Below are 23329 nucleotides of genomic sequence, written 5' to 3'. Positions count from 1 at the left end.
TTTTCAAGGATTTAGCTTTCTTTTAAAGAACTTACTTTCTTTCTCAGCTCTATTCCCCAACGGTTCTTGATTTAACTCACAAAATACAGTAAGTCCAGACACCACATTTCCTAAACAAAAAGATTTTTGCTTACTTTTCATAAAATAAAGAGGTTTCTGAAAATGGCCACATTTAGGGTTTTTTTTTTTGGCAGTTTGTTTCTAAACTACATCTTTAGTTTATAAGCCATTAGCTGGCATGACTCCCTCTTCCTTAGAAGTGAATGTTAGTCTTCTCTTACACCTCTTCCTCCTCTTTCTCCTCTTCTTCCTCCTTCTGCTTCTCTCTCCCTCTCTCAACTTTCACAAAAATTGTCCTAAATTTGAGAATTGACATCATAAATTCTGATCCCATGCACATCCAGTTGCTTTCTTTTTTATATTATTATTATTTTGGGGTCAGTTATGGGGCTTGAACTTGGGGCCTGGGAGCTGTCTCTGAGCTCTTTTTTGCTCAAGGCTACCACTCTACCACTTAGAGCCACAGCTCCACTTCCCATTTTCTGGGGGTTAATTAGCAGTCTTTCCTAACCAGCTGGCTTTGAAATCAATCCTCAGATCTCAACCTTCTGAGTAGCTAGGATTACAGTGTGAGCTACCAGCGCCCACCTAAGCCAATTCTAACCTCTGTGTTTCTTCCTTACTATAAGCCATGTTCTCTTTTTGTCTACCTTCTATCTCTTAAACATCATGACCACTCCCAACTCAGGCACAGAGAGACCCCTGGGGATACCTGGCTTTTTATGGAGGAGGTGGACAGGCCAGCCTGGCAGGAGGTTCCTTCCCAGGAGAATTGTCCAGCTGCTGTCCTTCATCAGAACCCCGCCCCCCACCACACCTCATCTCACCATGACAGGCCTGGCAGCTCCTGGCAGCTGAACCACCTACTCCTGCCTGTTGGCCTTGACACCACATCCAAGGCTTCACCCAGCCCCAAGAAGCACCTCAGGGCTCTCCAGGCCATAGCTGCCCACACATTTCTAACTTCATTCCTATGTGCTGAAGCTGGCAGCAGCTCACTGGTAGACCACACACCTGTTAGCAACTGCACATTGCAGGCTCAATTCTCTGCAGTGACAACCACCCATGGATCTCACCACTGCCCAGTGTGGCAGACCCAGGAAGAAAGTCTGGGTTAGGCCTTGCCAGTGTGTCTAACCACACAGATGGAATGTTCTAGGGATGCTAGGAAGCAAACAGATACCACAAAGCCATTTAAGGTGACATGACACTTACTTTTCTTTTGACTGACTTTAGAAAAATAGCCTCTGGGCCCATCTAGCCTAAGCATGAAGGGCAGAGGTGGCTCATACCTATAATCCAAGTTACTCAGGAGGCTGAGATCCAAGAATCATGGCTCAGGAAGACAAATCTAAAACACTTGTATCTCCAATTAATTAGCAAAAAGCCACAAGTGGAGCTGTGGCTCAAATGGTAGTGCACCAGCTTTGAGTGAAAAGTCAAGCAAAACTTCTAGACTCTGAGTTTAAGACCCAGTATTTTATTACCGTACTACATGAGTTATAACATTTATAAATATAACATGTAATATTATGTTATAAATAATATAATACTGTTACAGTATTATAATAATAACAATAATAAATCAATAATAACAACAAACCAAAAAGGGCTCAAGATGTAGCTTGGTGGGAAAGCACCTGCCTAGCAAGCATCAAGTCCTAGGCTCAAACTCCAAACTGCCAAAATAAAAAGTTGTGAAAAGTTTCCTGAGATTAAACCCCAGCTTTTAAGTCCCTCACTTTGTAACATTAGACCTATTACTTCCCTTCTCAATACTCCTGTTTTCTCTTCTGTCCCTAAGGGTAAACACAATGCCACACAAAAAAAAGAGGGTCACAAATGATGTAAGCTTCTTAGACTAGACCTGATATGTAGTAAGATGTTATATAATGGCACCTCCGAAGAGACCACTTACTTCTTACATTCTCTGTCTGGACACTTCACTGGTCCCTTAAAAAATGTCTGGGATAAGGAAATCAATGGCCAAGGAAGGTGGTCCATGCCCATAATTCTAACTACTTGGAGGGCTAACATTGGCCAGGACCGATCTAGGCAGGAAAGTTTTCAGCTTACCTTTGCCACTGAGATTTGGGTAAAGTGGTACACATGTGTAAACAACAAGTGGAAACTTAAAGAAAACAGGCAGATGACAGTCCAGGCACATGCCTGGGCACGAAGTGAGACCCTAGCTCAGAAATAACCAGCACACACAAATTCACTCTTATACTTGGTTGCTAGAATTAGAAGATAAACATATAAGTAAACACATACCAAATCCTGTACCTAAATATGTGATCAATCTGATTAAAGTACCATAGATGCATGCGTGAAGGGCCATAATAAAGTTCCTGAGAACAAGTACCATGAACTTTAACAAAAACATTAGGAAGGTGGAACATGTCCTGTCTGTGGTGTAGGAGCCAGTGCAAAGGGGTGGGAGAATGGAGAGGGTGAAAGGTAGCCAAGGGGTTCACCATGTTTTATGTCGATGTGTATGAAAATAAGCAATAAAGCATGGTGAGACTGATTTAGGAAGGAGGAGAGAGGATGAAGGGGAGCGATAGAAGGGATGAGTCTGACCCAGGAGCACGGTGTGCATTAAGGACATGTCAAAATGAAACGTCAAACAAACAGCCAATGAAAGAAATGGTTGGGGTGGGGCTTGCCTAGCAAGCAGGAGGTCCTGAGTTCAAACCTCAGTGCTGCTAAAGGAAAGGGGAAAAAATGAAGAAGTGTCTATTTCCTCCTTCTTCCTTAAAGTGACTGGCCTTTAAATGCTACCTTTTGTCCTTCATTCATCATGTCTTTATTCCTAAAGTCAATTTCATCTGTTTGATAACTCGATTCTACCAACTTAAAGGCAGAGCAGCCTCCGAGATACTCTGTCATTACTCAGGCAAGTAGCTAATAAACATAGGTTAAGAACACATCTGTTCTCAGATTTTTAGCTTCTCTCCCTTTTTATCTAGTCTCTGATTGTTCCTGAGGCTCAGGCAGGCAGCTGGCCTTGGGACCAGCACAGACCAGGACAGTCTCACCCCCATTCCCCATTCTCTCATCTGTCCTTTCTCCCATCCACATCCTCTTGCACCATTTCCATTGTAACCACAGGTTTGAAAGATTTAGGTCCTAGACTATTACCAAAAAGCTTTTCTCTTGTGCTTTGAAAGAATCTGGCAGATGCTTTATTCTGTCACATTGAGGCAATAGAGCACAGCAAAGCACTTGGGTTTCCCTTTGCTTTTATAGATTGAAATTCATTAAACATATTCTGCACGGCAGTTCTGAGTAATGTTGGCCCGGGAAGAAAAGAAACACAGCTCCCAAAACACTGAGAAAGGATACTCAGATGGACCACAGCTTGGAGAAACGTTGAGGTTCAGTAATCCGTCCACCCTTAGACAGTCCGCAGGACATCCCATGAATGACACCACTTTATTATAGTTTTATTCTCCTCTGATGAGCCAGTGACACTCTCTGAGACACAATGAGCTGGTGCAGAAGGATCTGCTGTTTGGAGAGGGGTTTTCTTAAGAGCAGTTTCTTTAGTTTGCAGGATGATTCCTAAACCATGCTTTCCTGAGGCAAAGTTAGCTGGATGTTTGGAAAGCAAGGGTGTTGACACCAGCTGTGAGGTAAATCACCAACTGAAGACTCCAGTAATCATCAGAAATGACAGGAGAGGCTCACAACCACCCTCCAAGGCTGGAAAACCTGGTTATCAAATTAATTTTGGAAAGTGAAAGATGAAAGGACAGGCCACTTTTTTTACCCCCTGGAAGAATGCTGATTTGGTTCAAAAAATGATTTATGAAAAAAGACTTGTTTCAAGCTTCATGAAGCTAATTAAACAGGAAATTTGCACCAAGATAAATTCAATCTTTGTGTCATAAAACCACTGGACTGTGAAGAGGGGCAGAGGTATAACTGATTATGAGTTATGAGACATAACTGAATGGGTAGGCTGAAGATAAAAAGCAGATAGAAAGTCTCCATGCTGTTTTCTTTTGGCAGTATTGGAATCCAAACTCAAGGCCTTGTACTTGCTCAGCTTGCATGCCCAGCTGGCATTCTATCTACCTATTGAGCCATGCCTCCAGCCCAACATTTTGCTGGTTATTTGGAGGATTAAAAAGTCTTATGGACTTTTCTGCCCAAGCTTGCTTTGAACTATGATCCTACAAATTTCAACCTCCTGAGTAGCTAAGATGAGAAGCACGAACCACACATACTCTTTGACATTCTAACATACTACTAGTCTATAGAGAGTGTATTTCTCTTCATTTGGAAGAGACACTGCAATAGTAGAAGACATGCATACAAAATTAAAGCACTGTTTGTATCAACAATATTTAGTTAGCTCCCTCTTCATCCCTATTTTATTTATTCCACTGCAATACTGCTATGGTGACAAGGAATCATTTTCCCTAAAATTGCACTTTCTCTGATAGCAGCACCAGTTTTCCTTTTTCTATCTCCCTCTTTCTTAATCTTCTTTAATCTCAGTCTTCTCTAGAAAGTATTTGCAGGTAACTCTGGAATGTCTCACTCCATGACATTGTAATTCAGGGTTCACACAGATTCAGTCCTGATCCTAGGTCTGCTTCCCTTCATCCATGCCAAGCAATGTATTTCTTTTCGTAAATTCCTACATGGAAGGGTGGCTAAGTTTACAGACATGGGATGAAATAAGAAGGATAAAGCAGGGTTCCCAGGAATAGCTGTCTGCTCGGACAGGCCATCCACCACCTCTGTTTACAGAAGAGGTGAAGAGACAGGAGGAATTTAGCTAAGTTTTGAAGGCAATTTCAACTTCCACCCAGGGTTAGGAAGGCTGTCAACTACCTAGAAGCTGACACTGGATGTAAGACAGCAGTGAAAAGAATACTGAGAAGAACTAGTGGAATACGGCATATTAAGAAGTGAGTTCAATACTTAAAGATAATAAGAAAAAAAGGAGGGGCTGGGAAGGTGGCTCAGTGGTAGAGCACTTGCCTTGCATGCATGAGGCCCTGGGTTCGATTCCTCAGCTTCACATAAGCTAAAAGAAAAAAGCCAGAAGTGGCGCTGTGGCTCAAGTGGTAGAGTGCTAGCCTTGAGCTGAAGAGCTGAGGGACAGTGCCCAGGCCCAGAGTTCAGGCCCCATGACTGGACACCCCCCCTAAAAAAAAAAGATAAAATAAGGAAGTGAGTTCAAGCTGGGTACAGTGCTATATACTTGTAATTCTGGATACTGGGAGGACTGGATTTCCAGAGCAGCTTATGTAAAAAGTTACAAAGACGCCATCTCCAAAGAAAACAAAATGCTGTGTATAGTGATACACACTTGTCATCTCAGCTAGGGAAGAAAGTATAAATACCAGGTTCACAGTCCAGAGACCAGCTCAAGAAGTCATAAGGTCTTATCTCAAAATCCACCAGAGTAAAAGGGCTGGCAGCATGACTCCTGTGGTAGAGAGCCTGCTTAAAAAGGATGAAGCCTTGGTTTCAAACTCCAGTATAACAACACACAACAATCACAATAACGTTTTATTTCTCATTCATCGTTCCTCTCTAGCACTCATCTCTTTTCACTACCTAGGGGGTCTAGGTTTGTAAGTGGAGGCACTAAATTCAGCTCCTTGATGGCTAACAGATATGCTGGGTCAGCCACCTGCAGGGTGTGAAGGGACAGAGACTTCAAACAAATGTCCATTCAATAAGACACTGGCAAGGCAAGCTGAGCCAGAGCCCCAGCCCTGAAGAAAAACCAGGCAGGCTTTGTAGGAAAGGACCTATTCTAACAATGGCACAACCTCACCTTCCTCAAACTCCCCCAGCTTCAATCACTCTGTGTTGATGTGTGTGTGTGTGTGTGTGTGTGAGAGAGAGAGAGAGAGAGAGAGAGAGAGAGACAGACAGACAGACAGACAGACAGACAGACAGACGGAAAGACAGACTGACGGAAAGACAGACTGACTGACAGAGACAGACAGAAAGAGAAAGACAAAGTGTGTGTGTGTGTGTGTGTGTGTGTGTGTGTGTGTGTGTGTGTGTGTGTGTGTGTGTGTGTGTGTGTGTCTTGGGACTTGAACTCAGGACCTAGCTGCTGTTCTTAAGCTTCATTTTGCTCAAGGCCAGAAATTTACCACTTGAGCTACAGCTACACTTTTGGCTCAATCACACTTTGCATTACCTATCACCACTCAGCTGAGCCTTCTGAAAAAAAATATTAATGCCGGTAGTTACAGTTTTTGAGTAAAATACACCATATCCCCTGAACGCTCTCAGTGCTGTGTGTGCTGTACTACTGAGAAGATTGTAGGAGGCTCCTGAGGTGTTTCCTGATGTGTTCCATGACTCATTGCATAGGTAACAAAGACTCTGAACGAGACTCATGTAATTCTACAGTCCTGGCTCTTGAACTCCATCTAAGTTTAGAGTAGTTGCAGCCAGAAGCAAAAAGCCCAGATGCCCAGAGGTCCCATCTGAGAGGAAGGACGCTGTTACTCCAGACTCCAGCACAAAGGTAAGTACAGAGGTTTGTTTTTACAGTTCTCCAGTTTGAACTCATACCTTTGTACTTGCTAGGCAGGCACTTTATCACTTAAACCACAGTCCAATACCAATCATCTATTTTTCATTTCAATTATTTTTCAGATCTCACATTTTTGTCTGGGGATGGCCTCAGATCACAATCCTACTATGTCTGATTTCCCAAGTTGCTGAGATCACAAGTATACAACAAGAAGTCTGGGCTTCTTTGTTGAGAACTTGTGGTCTGGGCCTGGGCAACTGTGTTCTTGCTACCTCTACATCAGGGTAGCTGAGATTCCAGCAGTAGCCACTGATCCAGGCTTGCTAAGCTCCTCACAAACAATATCTAAAGTTCAATGGGCATGACTATGGTAATCGTAGATGACTTTTTCTTACCCGTGAGTTGAATAAATCATGATGAACTCCTAAGTGAACATTAAACTTCTCACACCATCTACTCTGGAAATCAAAGGTCTTCCCTCCTCTCCTGCTTGTTTTACTTCAAAAACCAAAATCCCCCCACCCCCCACCAATGCCACTCCTTTGTGGTCCCTTTGGGCCCAGGGCACTTCAAGGGGAGAATATAGCCACATGTAAACTCCATCTCAAGTCACGCTCTGAACTCTGACTTCTCAACTTGTGTTCATTTTCTACTTTGCCAGAACTTCAACCTGGAATGAACATTATGTCTTCCTCATCCTCCCTGTTCTGTCTATTTCCAGTTTGCTGCTTAAATCTGAGGCCAGGCTCTAAACTTTCCTTCTTATTCTGCCTGTGGCTAGCGAGGAAAGCAGATGGTAATTGGACTGTGTGGAGTATTTCTATAAGAGCAGCAAACACAAAGGCTTAACTGAATGGAAGGTCAGTTGGGATACAGGGGACCTAACAATGTCAGAGAAATGAGTAGCTGACAGTGGCTCATGCCTGTAATCCTAGCTACTCAGCAGGAAAGTTCATGAGACTCGTCTCCAATAAACCACTAGAGAACCAGAAGTGTCACTATGGTCAAGTGGTACAGCACTTATCCTGAGCTAAAGAGCACAAGGACAACAGCCAGGGCCAGAATTCAAGCCCCATGACCGACAAAAAAAAAAAAAAAGAGAAATGTGTGGTCAAAAAAGCAAGCTAGAAGTAGCACACAGCCAAAGTGCCTCATTCTTTCATTCACTCATTTATTGACACTGAGATTTGAACTTGCAGTACTGAGTTCTGAACTTAGCAAGGGTGAAGCCTGCTGAGCCACGCATCCAGCTCATCACAGGCTTTTGGATGGGAAGTAACACAGTTGGATACGTTTTCTCAAAGGACTGGAGACTACACTGAAAGCTGACACACCAGTTACCTAGACAAACTGGCAAGTGGGCTAAAATGTAACAAGCTTTTGAAAGGAGCTCTGACTGTATAAACACCCAGTCCATTTTCCTGATCCCCACTGTGAGTGAGCTTGCCATATTTTGGTGGATGCTGCCAGCATCAACATGCCTGACCATATGGAAATCTTGAAATTCTCCTCAGCACCCCCCATTCTATTTAAACATTTAAATATTGCCTATTTAAATACTGCCTTGCTTTCATGGATTCACTTCTTCATTAGTGGAACTTCCAATGAAAAGCAGGTCGGGACTTCTCAACTTTTCCTTTTCAGCCCAGTTTGGCTTTCATAGTTTTTATTCCTTTATCTCTCAGTGATGTTCTGGGTCAATTTCTTACTCACAGAGTCCACAATTCCAATTCTCTCTTTGGCTAAATCAAGCTCATCATGAAGTACCTTATGGATTTTAAATAATTGTTATAGAGTTAAATTATTATATAATTGTTACACATTGTTAAAAATGGTTAGGTATCGTTAAGTAATTGCTATTGTTCCATGGAGGTTTTCACTTTTGAGATTTCTAATTGGCTCTATCCAGGTGCACGTGCTCTCCATTTGCACTGGAGTACTTAGTGTTCATCATGTCCTGCTTCTATGGGTACCGTTCCCTGTCTTTCAAAGTTCTCTCCTTGAGGAAACTTAACACTTGATTTTGTAAGTTCTTTCTGTGTCCCTCCACCCTGACCAAGTAGAGCATCAGCAGATATTATGAAGCAAGGGTGGGATCACAGGACACCTGACTGCATAGAGAAGCAGAGGGGCAGAGAAAATCTAGGAAGATGTCACCATGGTCACGTGGGGGTGGAAACTAACCTCCATAGCTGTGGGATGGACCTCTGGGCTCCTAAATTTAGAAGGTGAGTAGGCACAGAGTAGAGTCTTCCTGAAGAGGCACGGGGAAGCCTGGATGTCTGCTGCTTTCAATTATCCAACCTCAAGTACCTGGTTATAGTGACTAGAAGAACAAACATGAAGATTCATCATCATCGCTATAGCCCATACTATGCTGTTGAGTCTCAACTGACTTTTAGTTGTGGTTCACCTCCCTGCACAGAGTTCTGGGCCCTGGACTGAGAAATGCAAGGGTGCATGAGGCTTCTACCTTCTGTGTATCCAGAGAAGCACCCATCTTATTAGCCTCATGTGGCCTCTTGAGGTGGAAAGCCAACATCAGCCAGAGCAGAGGCCATGAAGAAGCTAGCTAATATGGCTGACACAGCTCCTTGCACAGACTTTGACAGTGTACCGCAAAGTCTATTGGTTAAAAACTCCAAGGGACTTTTTTCCTCCTGACAGCAAACACACAACTGTCATCTTCAAACTTACAAAGATGGGAAGTTACATGTGAGTCCACTGTGGGCTGATCAGAAGTCTCCTTGGAACACAACAGGCTGAGGGAGCTGATAATCACCAATGAAAAAACTTCTCTCACTAACTCAATAACACCATGGGGAGACTGTCCATGTTCTGTAAACAACTAAATGTCTACAACCATTTCTCAAGCTATCAGAACCCCTGCATCACATCCTTCTGGTGCTTATCACAAATGGCATTAAGCCATCACCCACTACCCAACCCCAGGCTGCCAGAGGGAAGACCCCTGCAGAAGGAAGACTGGACACTCGATGTAGACCCCAAATGATTCTTTTTGGTTGTGGAACTTGAACTCTGGGCTTGGGCGCTGTCCCTTCGCTCTTCAGCTCAAGGCGAGCACTCTACAGCTTGAGCCACAGCACCACTTGCGGTTTTCTAGTGATTTATTGGAGATAAGGGTCTCACGAGTTTTCTGCCCGGGCTTGCTTTGAACTGTGATCCTCAGATCTCAGCCTCCTGAGTAGCTAGGATTACAGGCATGAACCACCAGCGCCCAGCTCCAAGTGATTCTTGTGCACACACAACATGCAATCTGGAATCAACGGTGGGACACACACGATCCCACAGAACACAGCACAGCAGTGTCGAATTTACCCTCTAAAAACGGCTCTTCCTGAAACAGCATCTACCTACCCAGGTTAAAAAGAAGCAAAACAGTGGGACGGAGAGAGATCAATTTCCTGCTCCTGACCAAACAGTAGCAGACTACCCGAGGAACAACCATTGGTTGACCACGTGGGTGCACGTGGAAGACATGGATTGTGCTTCCAGTTGCTGTGCCCAGGTCTCCCTCCAGTATGAAATAGCACCTGCCACCCACACTGCCATACTTGAGCCATTGCAGGGCACTGGGAGTCTGAGCTCCTCAATCTCAATGAGGGTGTTTCCTGGTGGCCTGCAATTTAGCCGACTGCTTCTAACATGAGTCTAAAGCCAGTTCCTGGGGTTATGGCCTAGCCTGTCACTCCAGAACAAATTCTGCCTTTTCTAATTCAATATTCTCATCTGTGAAGCTAGAATAATCACCGAGAAGGAGAGGAGGGAGCATCACAGGCCTCCTGATAGGATGCACTGCGAAGGACAAGACATCAATCACCTCTCTGGTATTTCTGCCCAAAATGCAAAGCCCAAAACTAATGGGGGGAATATAGTTGTCATATATTCCACAAAGATGTCACTAACGGTAAAGGAAGACTAAGGGGTTGTTCCCAATGACTGGAGACCAGAGAGTCATGACAATAAGCATAGCCTATAACCCTGGATGGAATGGTAGACTGTAGGAAAATTTAGAAGAAAAAGAAAAAACTCACTTGAGAAAATCAATTAAAGTGATGTTGGCCAGGTACTGGTGCAATCCTTGCTACTCAGGAGGTTGAGATCTGAGGACTGCAGTTCAAAGCTAGTCAGGGCAAGAAATCTCGTGACACTCTTATCTCCAATTAACCACCAGAAAACCAGAAGTGGTACTGTGGCTCAAAGTGGTAGAGTGCTAGCCTTGAGCAAAAGAGCTCAGGGAAAGTACCCAGACGCTGAGTTCAAGCCCCATAACCAACAAAAAAAAATAAAATGTAATAATTTTTTTAAAAAATGAAATGATGTTAGTGTGCTGATGACATCTCTTTGTCAACAAAACCCCCCGTCCCCAAACATACCTTTCCTTACATTCAAGAGTAAGCTCCAGAAATTGCCCTGTATCATTTAGTATTCCTTTGAATTTTCACCTTGCTATATCATTTCTGCATTCTATACCCAGGAAGAAAACATCATGTAATTCTGAAGCAGAATTGAGGTCATAAAAAATAGAGTTACCATGATATTCAAATTGGGAAAATGAAGAAAACCACCTAGAATCTTACATTAGAGGCTTTTGAAACCTGTAAATGGATATTAAGTCTCAACCTCTCTTTCCTTCCATCATTCCCACAGCATACCCCAGGGAGGGCAAAGCTAAGCTTCTGAGACCATCTGTCACACAACAGTGACCGAGAACTAGATCACAAGCCATCACACAGCACTCAAGCCAAAGGATCTCTCACAGCTCAACCGTCTCTCACAAACCTTTAGGATACTTTTCATTCAGTAAACATTTCCTGAATGTCTCATGCATAGAACAACCTGCTACACAAACACATAGTAAAATTTACACTAGCAATAAAATTACAATTGGCTGGGATCCAAGACTGGAGTCCCTCAATGTTAATCTCATTGTAAAGCTGTTAATATAAACAAGTAGCAATGTGCTTACTTGGCTGCTTCTCCAACAAGTGAAGAATGATTAACCTGGACTAGTGCTTCATACCTCTAAATTCTAGCTCCTCAGGAGGCTGAGAGCTGAGGATCATGATTCAAAGCCAGCCCAGGCATGAAAGTCTATGTGACTCTTTTATCTCCAATGAACCACGAGAAAAGCAGAAGTAGTGCTATGGTTCAAAGTGGTAGAGTGCCTTTGAATCCACAAAAAATATAATAATAATGTCATCTGGGAAACCTTTCCTAAAGGACACACACACACAAACACAAAGCACCTTTCCCCACAGCAGCTGTGCACCTGGAGGAAGGTGCTTAACTTGCCTATTGTATTTAGAAGTGGGGTTGCTGGAAGAAGGGGATACTGGAAGTAGCTAAGGTTATCAAGATAGAATATTGGTGATTTTATAAGAGGAGGAGATCAAAAGACATCCAGTCAGGGTTTCCAGTGACCACTTGAAAGTTCCAGAATATCAAAGCATTACTGTGGCCCCGACAAAGAAGGGCTCGTGGGGGTAGGGGGATGGGTGGGCTTTGGGTTCATGTCTGTCTCCAGTTTCAGGATGCATAATTAAAACAGAGGTGGCCCCCAGGGCTGTCTCTGAGCTACAGGATGGATAATTAGCACATATACACCCTCAGCCACAGCAGCACCCCCAACCCTGAGAGAGCAAAAGGCCCTGGGAGAGGCAGGAGACCCAAGGGCCCAGATTTGCTCTGCTTCCAGAGTGAACTCAAAGACTCAACTTTGGGGTTGGCTGTGTGTGCTGCTCGGTTTCAAAGAAGTGGGAACAGCTCAACCACTCAAGCATCAGGATAAAGCAGAGCGGCCTGGAAAGAGCCAAGATACGATCAAATGGGGAGAAAATGTGGAGAACCTTAGGAAAATAAAGCAACACAAAGGGCAAAGAACCCAAGGGAAATTAAGGGAACACAAAGGACAAACCGTCAAGTGGGAATCCTTCACGTGGGAGTCCTACTTCTAGACTCAAAGAATGAAAACGCAGCTTCCACCTGCTGCAGAAAGTCTAGATGCTCTGATATCACACAACTGCTCTCACTTCTTAGGGAGAACAAAGCAGGGGTTCTCAGCTAGGCAGGGGCAGGAAAGGGAATAGGCTGCTCCCCAAGAAGACAATCTGGAAAGTGCAGACACATTTTTGGTCATCCCAAAACAATGGGCAAGCCAACCCCAGGAAGAGGGGAGGGGAACTTTTTGGTTATAAAGCTTGAAATGTCAATAGCACTGAGACCCAGACTTTGTGAAATAGAGGGCCGATTTCAAGGGCAGTTCTGCAAGTAGAGAAAGAAGGCTACCAGAGACCTGAGCCTCCCCCATGGGAAAGCCATCCTCCTAACAGACTTTGTATTCATCTATGGTAGAAACACCAGAGGCATCATGGGGCCTATGCTCCTGTCTTCAGCATGACTTGTGGCCTGTAATCCTAACTACTCAGGAAATAGATCTGAGGATCCCTGTTCCAAGCCAGCCTGGACAGTAAAGTGCATCAGACTCTTTATCTGCAATTAACCACCAAAAAGCCCAAAGTGGAGGTGTGATTCAACTGGTGGAGTACCAGTGAAAAAGCTAAGAGAGAACTTAGCCCTGAGTTCAAGCCCCAGTACTGGCACACACACACACAAAAGAAGAAGAAGAAGAAGAAAAACGCACATTCGTTCTTCATGGCAAATATTTCTCCTTTTGATTAATTAAATTGCACTCTGGCTCACATGCCAGAGTACATCTATCCTGGGCTAGGTTGATGGGCACACTGTCCCCAGAGGAAAGTGAAAACCAAGATCATCTGAAGAATGGCACATCCAAAGAGGAATCAGCTCTGCAGAGGTCTGCCTCAGTGGCAGCAGGTAGCCTTAGTTTCCATGGCAACCCAGGGCACATCCCTTACAAACAACAGCATTCATTTCTGTTATTTGAGGTTTTGGGTTTTTTTTTATGATTCTGGGGACTGAAGCCAAGGTGGCATGCAACTTGAGCAACTCCCTCAGCTGAACCAGACCAATTTCATCCTCATAATCCTCCAGCTGCAGCCTTTGAGTAGCTGGGGTTACAGATGCTCACCACAGGTGAGCATTTGTATCAGCATGCATGATGATGATCCTCCCCAGAAACTAATGCAGGAAAAGTCTGACTCAAGCATCCTAGTCTCTGATGCTGGCAAGTCCTGGAAAACCAACAAGACCAGCAATCAACCAGTGCATGCAGACATCAGGATGTAGAGCAAGAAAAAGGGTAGCAGAAAAAAGAATCAAAAGAATTGGCTTTAGGCTCAGATCTGCTCTCCAAATACCCCTAGGACATTTCACCCCTCCAAGCCATAGGTATAAGGACATTATGTACAGACTCTCCTGTGGCTTCCAAATTGCATGAGGGTAAAGGGTTCCTTCCCAGAGGAAGAATCAAGTCCACACTGGGTCTCCAACCCATGTGCTGTGCTTACGGACCCACCATCCTGCCAAATACTGCTCTTTGTGCAGAAATACAGTTCTCCCGGGAGCACATCAAGTACCAAGTTTCCAGCATTTTCAACTGAGGAAAAGTTTTGTTGCTACATTATTAACTCTTAGAACTAAAATAGCCCCAACTGTAGCCTCAATTCTTAAAATTGTGGTTCCAATACTAACCTCGCTCCATTTCTGGAGGCCAGTGTTAGGGGAATGAAGAGAAGAAAGGGGGCCTCACAAACCTTGAGGAGCATCTCCTTCTATTATACATGTGATTCAGTCCTCCGCTCACCACTATGCCAGGTTGTGCCTGAGGTTAATTCCATTTGGTGAGCTAGAGTTCCTGTGCCCACATGAACTTCTATCTCCTCCTACTCCACTCACCTGTCACCCGCCTTCCCTCCCACAGCTTGAGGACAGTGACAAAACTCTGCTCAAATTATCCATGCACTGACTCTTGCAAAACATCAGAAGATATACTGCAAAGACACAGGCCGTTAATTAAATTGTAGATCATGAGAACTGAACCCTGGTAGGCTTCAGTTGTGGTTATGATAGGTAGGTCATGCTGGCTAAATTATGCCCAGCCTAAATTATGCTCAGAACTGACTGAGCAGAACAACCTCTGTGCATGCTGCACCTGAGCTTTGCTTCCTCCCCAAACACAATGCTGATATACTGGAAGGCTGGGGTCAGGTAATGTCCAGAGGCCACACTGGAACTTTCACATCCTTGTTTTGGACAGTGCTGAAGTTAGAAACCCTTAGCTTGCTTCTCTACATAAAGGGTCTCAAGTTCTGACTGGCTGAAATGCCTAACTGAATCATATATTGCAGCACTGTGGCTACTAGCAAGAGAGATTTGATAGGGTCTCTGCAAATCTCTTAATTAAAATCACAGAGATAGGGACTGCTCAGCATAAAATAGGAAACGAAAGGCATGGCAGAGTAAATTTCCAAAGACTTCCAAAGTTCTAAACTAGCACACAGATATACTTCTAAGTGCAGTAACTAAGTAATTCTGTATCACCACAGTGAAAAGCATGTCCTTGGATCTCTGATGTCTCCAGGAGGGTGATGTTTGGGCCTAGCACACTGCTGTGTTCCATAAGCAGACAGAAAAATCGGGAGGATCAAGGGTTCAGGTCAGCCCCAAGCCAAAAAGTTGTTGAGATCCCACCTCAACAGAAAATTCAGCAGGGAGCAGCAATGTGCACCTGCCAGCCTAGGACCAGCAGTCCATGCCAACAGGGATGAAAAGTGAGATGCTATCTCAAAAAATAACTACAGTAAATAAAAAAATAAGGGCCTGGGTCACATGGTAGCATGCCTGCCTTGCAACACAAAGTGCTGACTTCAAACTCCAGTGTAGAAGAAAAAACTTGCCTCAAAAGAGGCATTTTTTAAAGTTAAGCCAATGACTGACACTTACTGCTGCTGCTTCAACCTTTAGAAATAGTGACTTTTACAGATTAAACCAACAGGACGTGGTCTACAGAACACAGCTATGTCTTTCTTATGTCAATATTCTCACAGAGTCACTACAAAGTTGATAAAAAAAAAGTATAAATTCCTAGAAGTTCCTGGATTATTTTTTTAAAAAGAGTTAAAAAAGCAGGGGCCTAGAATAAGGCTTTGTGGTACACTGATTGCTAAGCATGCATGAAGCCCTGGGTTTGATTCCTCACGAACACATAAACAGAAAGAGCCAGAAGTGGTGCTGTGGCTCAAGTGGTAGATTAATTGCCTTCAACAAAAGAAGCTCAGTAACAGTGGGCAGGCCCTGAGGTCAAGCCCGAAGACTGGCCAAAAAAGTAAAGAAAAGAAAAGACACATTGCTGCTCTTACCTAAAATTCTAGCTGCTAAAGAGGCTGAGAGCTGAGAATCGAGGTCTGGAGCCAGCATTAGCAGACAAGTTCCAAGCAATATCACAAGGCTCTGAGTTTAAATCCCAGCATGGTACTAAACACACACACACACACACACACACACACACACACACACACACACACACACACACACACACACACACACACACTCACACCACATATCCAGCCATACATTGGTCAATAAGATGGAGTGAATGCACAGAGTAACACCAGGAGGATATTCTTAGGAGAGGGTCACAGAGGCTCAACAACTATGTACATCTGGTCATATAAAATAATATTTATCAAAATGAACTCCAGGAAAAATGTTTTTTTTTCTTTGTTGCTGTTTTCATTTTCCTTTCCTCTTGTCTTGTTCATTTATCTGTCTTTGGGAGGGTAAGGTGGAACACCAAAATGGAGGGACAAAGAGTGAACAAACGCAGCAGGAGTATTCAATAGGCAATGTTGAAAATGGACTCTACAACTTATTGGGTGGGGACTAGAGGGAAAAGTGGGGAGAACGCAAGAGAAGGGATGACATTGTCCAAAAAGGAATGCACTCGTTACCTGACTTATGTAACTGTGACCCCTCTGTACATCACCTTTCCGGTAATAATACTTTTTTTAAAAAACCTCAGTGTATATTTTGTGAAACAATTTCTCCTCTGCTCACCTCCACTGCAGGTTTTATCATTTGGTTTTCTTTGTTTATTGTGCCAGTACTGGGGCTTTAATTAGGTCCCAGGCCCTGTCCCTTGTGTTGGTGCTCTAACCCTTGAGAGCCACACCTCCACTTTAGGCTTTTTGATGTTTAATTGGAGATAAGGTTCTCTTGGATTCTCCTGCTTGTGCTGGCCTCAAACCTTTGTCCTCAGATCTCAGATCTCTCCTGAATAGTTACAATTAGAGACATGAATACCTATGCTGGGCCTATTACATGTGTTAGTCAATGCTAGTCTGAACCAACCAAATTAGTATTATCACGTCTCATACTCCTTAAGCTTACAAGCCCTAGCCTAGTAGACAGAAGCCAAACTGAATGTGCCCAGCTGTCCCAAGCACCTTCTGCTCTGCAAGGTGGACCCATTGCAACAATGAGATGTACAAGTCGTCATGTCGAAAATGAACTTTACAATTTTGGTAGGGGAGGGGGAGGATTGGGTGGGGGGGGCAGGGAGGATGGGAAGGGATGGGAAGGGGAAACAAAGGAGGAGGCTACAATGCTTGATAAGAAATGTACTCATTACCTTGCCCATGTAATTCTAACCCCTCTATATGGTATTTTTACAGAAAAAAAAAAAAAGGCAGCCAGGTTCAACTATTCCCAACCTTTTCCAATTTCAACAGGATGTCTGCTAAGACAAGCCATCTGCTTGGTGGTTGGGGACACTCAAATGTGGTTGCTGAGCTTCAGGCTACTCCAGGCTGCTGTTCTACCATATGAGACACACTTCCACTTCAGCTTTTTTCTGGCTAATTGGAGGTAAGAACCTCAAGGACTTTCTTCTTCAGGATACTTTTGAACTGAGATCCTCGGATTTTGGCCTCTCAAGTAGCTAGGATTGGAGGCATGAGCCACAGACACCTGACTTCTAGTAGCTGTTTTAGATGGAATGGTCAGAGAAACTTTGCAAACCCACAATTCAGCAGACTAAAGTAATGGAAATAAGAGAAAGCAACGCACGTGCAAATACAGAATGTGCAAAGGCCCTGGGCTGAGAACTCAGTGAACAAGAAAAATGGGATGTGCTCAGCATGGCTGTACTGGACACATGCCATCCAGCACTGCAGCCAGTAGCAGGTCCTGAGTTTCCCCAGACTGCTGCCTGAGCCTACCCCTGGCTGACACCACCCAAGAGTCTGGTTCCTACCTTTCCCCACAAGTCCAGCCCCAGCTCCAGCCCCACCTGGAGTCCTCATCCTTATTCTTTCACAGACTACCAGTTCACCTAATTAACAACAAACACACCAGAAACTGAGGACATGTGTAATGGGAAAAGCAGCAGGCCACACGATCTGTTCAATCTACACTTCAATACATAGGACAGAGATTACTGAGGGTTAAAATTAAGTGTGTTGTATGTCTGCTGAAGATCTGACCTGATAACTTAGCAGGCTCCCCGGTTCTACAAATGATGGGACAAAAATCCTTGAAACAACCTTGGAACCATGCAAACCTGGAGCAGAGAAGGCCTCAATAGCTTCTGGCAGCCTTTGCAATCTCCAGGTGCAGAGAACTGGACCAGGCCCTCAGGTCCCTAAATTGCTCCCAGAGATTGCAGACTCAGTTACTCTTGTTTTCTAGCTATCTTCTTTCAATGCTCAAATTTTCCCACTGTCCCTAACCTCAAGACACAGGCAGGAGCCTTTGCCTCAGGGCCACAACCCCCTCTCTAGGGTTCTGGGACATCCTACCCCTGACAGTGAGATTCAAGCGTCCCCAGCAGAGGTGGGAGGCCTGCGCAGGCTGAGGCCTAGGGAGCTGTCCAGGGCCCTGGGCTGGCCCTGCGGGGACCTGCCCGGCTGCAGGAAGGCCCTTTGGCAATAAGCCAGGGCTGCTCCTGAAACCAAAGGCCCCTGACCCTCCTGACCAACTTCATGGGCGACAGGATCAGTGGGAGGGGAGGCCCTGGAGACAGAGCCCCCTGTGTGGTCAGCCAGCCTTGTGCACCCGCCTCCTAGCGCGCTCCTGCCAGGGGCTCGGCCTGGGACCGGAGTCATTATGTTTCTCAGCCCTCGAAGCCGCCCCAGGGTCACCAGGCCGCGCTTCTGCTCCAGCTCCGGGAACGCTAGTGCGGCGGCCTCGTCCTGCAGGGTGCGCCCACCGGGTCCACGCCCACCCCGGACCAGGCCCCTCCGCCGCTCCGCAGACCCTGTCCCGCTCCAGTCCCTCCATTCCCCCTGGAGCCTCCAGCCCGCCATCCCGACCGGCCCACGCCGGTCCCCGCCCCTCGCACCCCGGAGCCCTCCACGCCGAACCCGGCCCCGACCCCTCCTCGCCGGCCCCGGCAGCCGTCTCCCCTCCCCGCCGGCCCGAGGTCAGCGACCCCGCGCGGCGCCTCGGGGTCTCCGGACAGCGGAGGCGGCTGCGGAGGCGGAGGCGGCGTTCCCGGCATCCTGAGCCCTAACGACTCCACGTGCAGTGAATTGCGAACTCGGGGCTCAGCGCGCCGGGAGGCCGGCGGATCGCTGCTCCCCGCCGGTCCTGTCGCTCCGCTCGCACCACTCTGCGGGTCGGGCGGCGCCGCCGCTCTCACCTCTGCTTCCTCGGCCGCAGCCTCCGTCTGCACCTGAGCAGAGCACCGCGCGCTCCCTGGCGAACTCCCGCCAACCGCCGGCCCCGCCCGCCCGGCCGGCGCTCGCGCCCCCGCCCGCCGCCCACCGCGCCGAGGCCGGGGCCCGACTTCCCCACGTCCCCACCTCACACAGAGGGAACGGCCACAGCCCGCGCCCAGACTGCGCGCACGCACCGAGGGCGCAGGGAGAAGGCCGGCCACCGGCCACCTCGGCCCCCGGAGCCGCCGGGGCCGCCAGCAGCGCCTGCAGCTCTGCACAGGCTTCCATTCAGCCTAGCACTCGGAGACGACTGCGGGGCTTCACTCAGCTCCTCCCCTTCGGCAGGACAGAAATAGCGCAGAGCCGGTTGTCCTGCGTGTGCTCAGTCACTGGAACCACCAGCATGTCCACCTGCCTGCCCTCCTGCCAGATAAACACCGCTGGAACTAGCCAATCAGAGGGCAGCTGGAAAGTCGGGAAAGGACCAGATGTTCCCAATAGTTAACGTTGCGGTCAGGCAGACTAGGAGCCACCAATGGGAAGAGAGCATTATTTGTTTTGTAAATGTCAACCAATCCTGTATTTGCCAAACTGGAAACCCCCTTTACTTGTTTGTACCCCATTATAAAAAATCCTGTGTGAACTAAGCTCGGGGTCTTCACCTTTGGCTGCATCCATGCTGGCGTTGGTCTGGGCTCAAGCTTGCTAATAAAAGGCTCTTTGCTTTTGCAATGGACTTAACTACTCTGTGTCTTTGGGGGGGGGTCTCAGATTTGGGTGTTACAATATGCTAAATTGAAACCCTTTTGCATAACTACTTGAAAGTAGTAATAGAGTCTAAAAATTGTAATAGAATAACTTTTAAAACAAATACAAAACCTAAGAATCCTTCCAACTTTACAATAAATGTTAACAAATAGACTGACCATCCATTCTTATCAGAGAAATGATGCAGAATATTTCAAGGCCCAGGTATTGGGGGGGACACGGTGGAAATCCCACCTGCACTTGTAGCCAAGTGACATTGGACATCTTTTTAGGCTTTGTCTTTTCTTCTAAGCTCTAAGATGAGAGATGTTAGGATCCGAATGCTTCTCTCAGACAGTGCTGAGCTTATTTTAATTGCCCAACAGATGGAGCCAATGGGAAAATGCATTTATAATGGCTATTAATGTATTGTAGGAATACCCAGTAAAGATCTCAGTACTCCTTAGTCAATATGTCTTTTGTAAAAAGTAGAGAAATAACTCACGGGAAGGGACTGGGGAAGAAACTGAAGGAAAGTGAAAGAAATAGTGACATTGTCTAAAAGAAGTGACATTGTCGAAAAAAAGAACATGTAATCTGTTTCATTTGTAGCCACCTTGGGCTGCTTTCCAAAGGCCTGGTGTCCTGTAGTAACTTCTTCTAAGCCTGAGAATCTGTTCTCGAATGAGTCTAGAATTTCGGGCATGAGTGAGCAAAGTCAAGAGTAAGGAAAAATCACTAGGTTGTTTGTTTTCTGCCTGAAGGCAGAATACTTAAATAGCATATTATATCCATGAGCAAAGGGTTTTGTACACACACACACACAAACACCCCCTCACACACACACAAAAAGAAGAGAGGCCTTCTTTTACTACACTATGGATTTGAAAAGAAGAAAGAGGTAGATTACTTTAATGGCAAAGTTACATTATCTTAAATAATCATCATTTGCATATTCATTTATGGAAAATAGGAAAGTTTTGTAATATTTGGGAAAGATATTTCTGTAGTTTATTTCAAAGAGACTAATTATAAAGGAAAAGGAATTCAGCATCCAGGCAGGCAGTGTGTTGTGGCTATGTTGCTTTTTAATAAGGTAAATAATAATGAAACACTGCAGACACTAACATTCCTGTCTGAAACTTTACATCTGAAGATGTAAGAATGAAGTAAAGAAAAGGTTTCTTTTATTGAAGTCCAATTCCACAGCAACCCGAGGAAAGATTTTCCATTATACCCATTTTATAAATGAAATAGCCGAAGAGGTTAAGTGGCTTGCCCAACTGACGGTGTTATCAAGTGGCAGAAGGAAAGTGAAGTCAGATTTCTCAGTTCCAAGCCAGTGACTCTCATGCTGCAATAGCGTCATACAGAAATGGACCCAGTCTCATGGAGACTGCAGAGTCTTCCAGCCAGAGACTGTCACATGACTAAACTGGACCTGGGGAAAAATCTTTCCTGTCATAGAAGAAAGCAGAATTGGCAAGTGCCTGTATATTATAGACACACAGATTACTGAACATGAACTAATTTGATATTAGTAGGTACGTACTTAGTGTCATTTAGGAGCAGGGAATGTGCTTCCACAAGACAAGACCCCTGATGTATTTTAGTACATTCCATATGGGAAGGAAACAAGGGAATTACATGTATTTATTTACTAAAACATCCATTGAGTAAGGCTGGTCATCTTATTTGTGTGTGTATGGCCTGGGCACTGTCCCTCAGGTTTTGTGCTCAAGACTAGCATTCTACCACTTGAGTCACAGCTCCACTTTCAGAGGGTTTTTCAGGTGGTCTATTGGAGATAAGAGTCTCACTGACTGTGCTGCCCGGACTGGCTTCCAACCACACATCTTGGCTTCCTGAGTAGCTAGGATTACACGTGTGATAGATGGGTGCCCAGCCACCTTACTTTTTGAGTAAAGCAAACCACCACTGTGGTAACAGTTTTGTAAGAATCACAGTGATGGGGTAGGGTGTTTGGATGTGGTGCATCCCTCAAAGGCCGGTGTTCTGAAGGCTTGGTCAGCAGTCTGTGTTGCTATTGAGAGCCTCTGGGAGGTGTGGCCTCATGGAAGGAAGTTAGGTAATTGGGGGCAAGCCCTGAGGAACCCCAAGCCATCTGTGTGTGTGCCTCTCTCTGTCTCTGTCTTCCTATATCTCTCTGTTTGCCCTCTGTCTGTCTGTCTCTGTTTCTGTCTCTCTCTGTCTGTGTATCTCTCTCTCAATCCTCTTGTCCTCAGCTGCCATGAGATGAACAGCTTTGTTCCTCTATTCTACAAACCATTCTACAATCCCTGAAACAGTAAAAGCCAAGCACATGGACAGAAGCCTCTGCACCCATGAGTCAAAATAAACCTTTTCCTCATTCATTTCAGGTAGGTTATCACAGCCACAAAAAGCTGACAGAGATGTTAGGTATGGATGAATGTAAAGGCGAAAGATTATACTACTTCTTGGCCTCTGCTTTCAGTGACACATATGAAGCCATCTCAGTGTTAATAAATGAAGTTTCATCTGAATTAACTACTTCACAGGATTTCATATCATGAATTAGTAAAAAAAATTCTTCTTTATTATCAATAATAATCCAATGAACATCTTTGCATAAACAGCTTAAGCATTTTCTATTATTTACATATTCTCTATATTATCCCATTGTTTCTTTCCAAAAATATCCTAAAATTCATTTGGGTTTTAGCTCAGTGATAGAGAACTTGTGCAGCATGAGAGGCTCCAGGTTCAATATCCAGAACCAAAACATTAAAATGTTATTTTAAAAAACCAAAAACCTTCAGTGCTGAGCTCTGGTGGTTCACCCTTGTAATCCTAGCTACTCAGGAGGCTGAGATCTGAGGATCACAGTTCAAAGCCAGCCTGGGCAAGACAGTCTGTGAGACTCTTATCTCCAATTAACCACCAGAAAACCGGAAGTGGTGCTGTGGCTCAAGTGGTACAGTGCTAGCCTTGGCCAGGACAGCTCAGCAACACCACCCTGGCCCAGAGCTGAAGCCCCACAGCCAACAAAAACAAAACAAAACAAAGAAAACCTTTAGGGCTGGGAAGGTAGCTAAGTGGTAGAGTGCTTGCCTAGCATGCATGAAGCCAGGGGTTTAATTCCTCACCTCCTCATAAACAGAAAAGGCTGGAAGTGGAACTTTGGCTCAAGTGGTAGAGTGCTAGCTTGAGTAAACAAAGTTCAGAGACAGTGCCCAAGGCCTGAGTTCAAGCCACATGGCTGGCAAAAACAACAACAACACAAAAGCCCTTCAGACCAATTGTTGAATCAAAACATGGATGTGTTGAATATGTTGGTAAATATAATTGTCTTCTGGAAATATAATAGCAATAAATTCATAAGTGAACTTCCTATTTACATCTGTCTCTCTTTCTAAAT

The 23329-nt window shown here is 45.1% G+C and overlaps 1 protein-coding gene across 1 annotated transcript in view; it reads right to left on the bottom strand.

The window, feature by feature from the left end:
- LOC138810654 (ral guanine nucleotide dissociation stimulator-like) overlaps window positions 1–19860 on the bottom strand; it is a 53604-nt gene extending 33744 nt beyond the window's left edge. The window contains exons 1-2 of the mRNA XM_069997820.1: window positions 19801–19860; window positions 19377–19475 (exon numbers count right to left, since the gene is read on the bottom strand). Of these exons, the coding sequence (XP_069853921.1) occupies window positions 19377–19475; window positions 19801–19860 (159 nt within the window). The remainder of the gene's footprint in view (window positions 1–19376; window positions 19476–19800) is intronic.
- Between the last annotated feature and the right edge of the window lie 3469 nt (window positions 19861–23329).

The sequence above is a fragment of the Dipodomys merriami genome, unplaced genomic scaffold (assembly GCF_024711535.1).
Source record: "Dipodomys merriami isolate MVZ:Mamm:240054 unplaced genomic scaffold, mDipMer1.0.p SCAF_104, whole genome shotgun sequence".
In the NCBI taxonomy this organism is placed as follows: domain Eukaryota; kingdom Metazoa; phylum Chordata; class Mammalia; order Rodentia; family Heteromyidae; genus Dipodomys; species Dipodomys merriami.
The sequence above is the reverse complement of the archived record's forward strand: the minus strand, read 5'-3'. Positions and strand labels throughout refer to the sequence as shown.